Below are 640 nucleotides of genomic sequence, written 5' to 3'. Positions count from 1 at the left end.
CCGCCCGGACCTTCACAGAGGTGAGACCTCCCACCCCGGCTGTTCCCCAGCCCCAGCAAGGCTGTCCTCAACCCCATGCTGCCCACGTCCTCTCCAGGTGGACCAGGTGACAACGACGTGGCTGGACATCCATGATGCCTGGCGGGGGACACCGCACGTGGTGCAGGTGCGGGCACAGGAGGAGTTTGGCCACGGCTCGTGGAGCGAGTGGAGCCAGGAGGCAATGGGCATCCCCTGGACAGGTAGGAAGGGGACACGTGGCCCCAGGACCGGGAGCTCAGCCCGGAGATCCCCAGCCTCACTGCCCGCCCCTCACCTCACAGACCCCAGGGACTTCACATCCGAAATGGGACCCTTCAGCTCGCAGGTAGGACATGGCCTCAGCCCCCCCCCAGGGGACATGTCAGGCTCCCCTTTGGGTCTTGTGTCCCCGTGTGGGACAAGGGACGCTGGGGCAGGGGGGCTGCACCCTCCTCCCATTGTGTCCTCCTGCTTTCTCATGCAGTTCCCCATAGAGGATGACACCTATGGGGTCACAGTGCCCCCCGAGCTCTTCAGGGAAGACTCTGCTGATGACATTGATGGTGAGGAGGGGTCCCTGGGTGGGCAACAGAGGGGCTGGAACCCCCGCGTCTCTCAT

At 65.0% G+C, this 640-nt stretch overlaps 1 protein-coding gene across 1 annotated transcript in view; it reads left to right on the top strand.

Annotated features, from left to right (window-relative positions):
* Nucleotides 1-522, top strand: part of ATP8B2 (ATPase, aminophospholipid transporter, class I, type 8B, member 2) — a 12,705-nt gene extending 12,183 nt beyond the window's left edge. The window contains exons 26-27 of the mRNA XM_009999784.1: nucleotides 98-242; nucleotides 506-522. Of these exons, the coding sequence (XP_009998086.1) occupies nucleotides 98-242; nucleotides 506-522 (162 nt within the window). The remainder of the gene's footprint in view (nucleotides 1-97; nucleotides 243-505) is intronic.
* Nucleotides 523-640: the final 118 nt, after the last annotated feature.

The sequence above is a fragment of the Chaetura pelagica genome, unplaced genomic scaffold, assembly GCF_000747805.2.
Source record: "Chaetura pelagica isolate M959 unplaced genomic scaffold, ChaPel_1.0 scaffold686, whole genome shotgun sequence".
Lineage (NCBI taxonomy): Eukaryota > Metazoa > Chordata > Aves > Apodiformes > Apodidae > Chaetura > Chaetura pelagica.
This window is presented reverse-complemented; position numbering and strand designations above follow the sequence as displayed.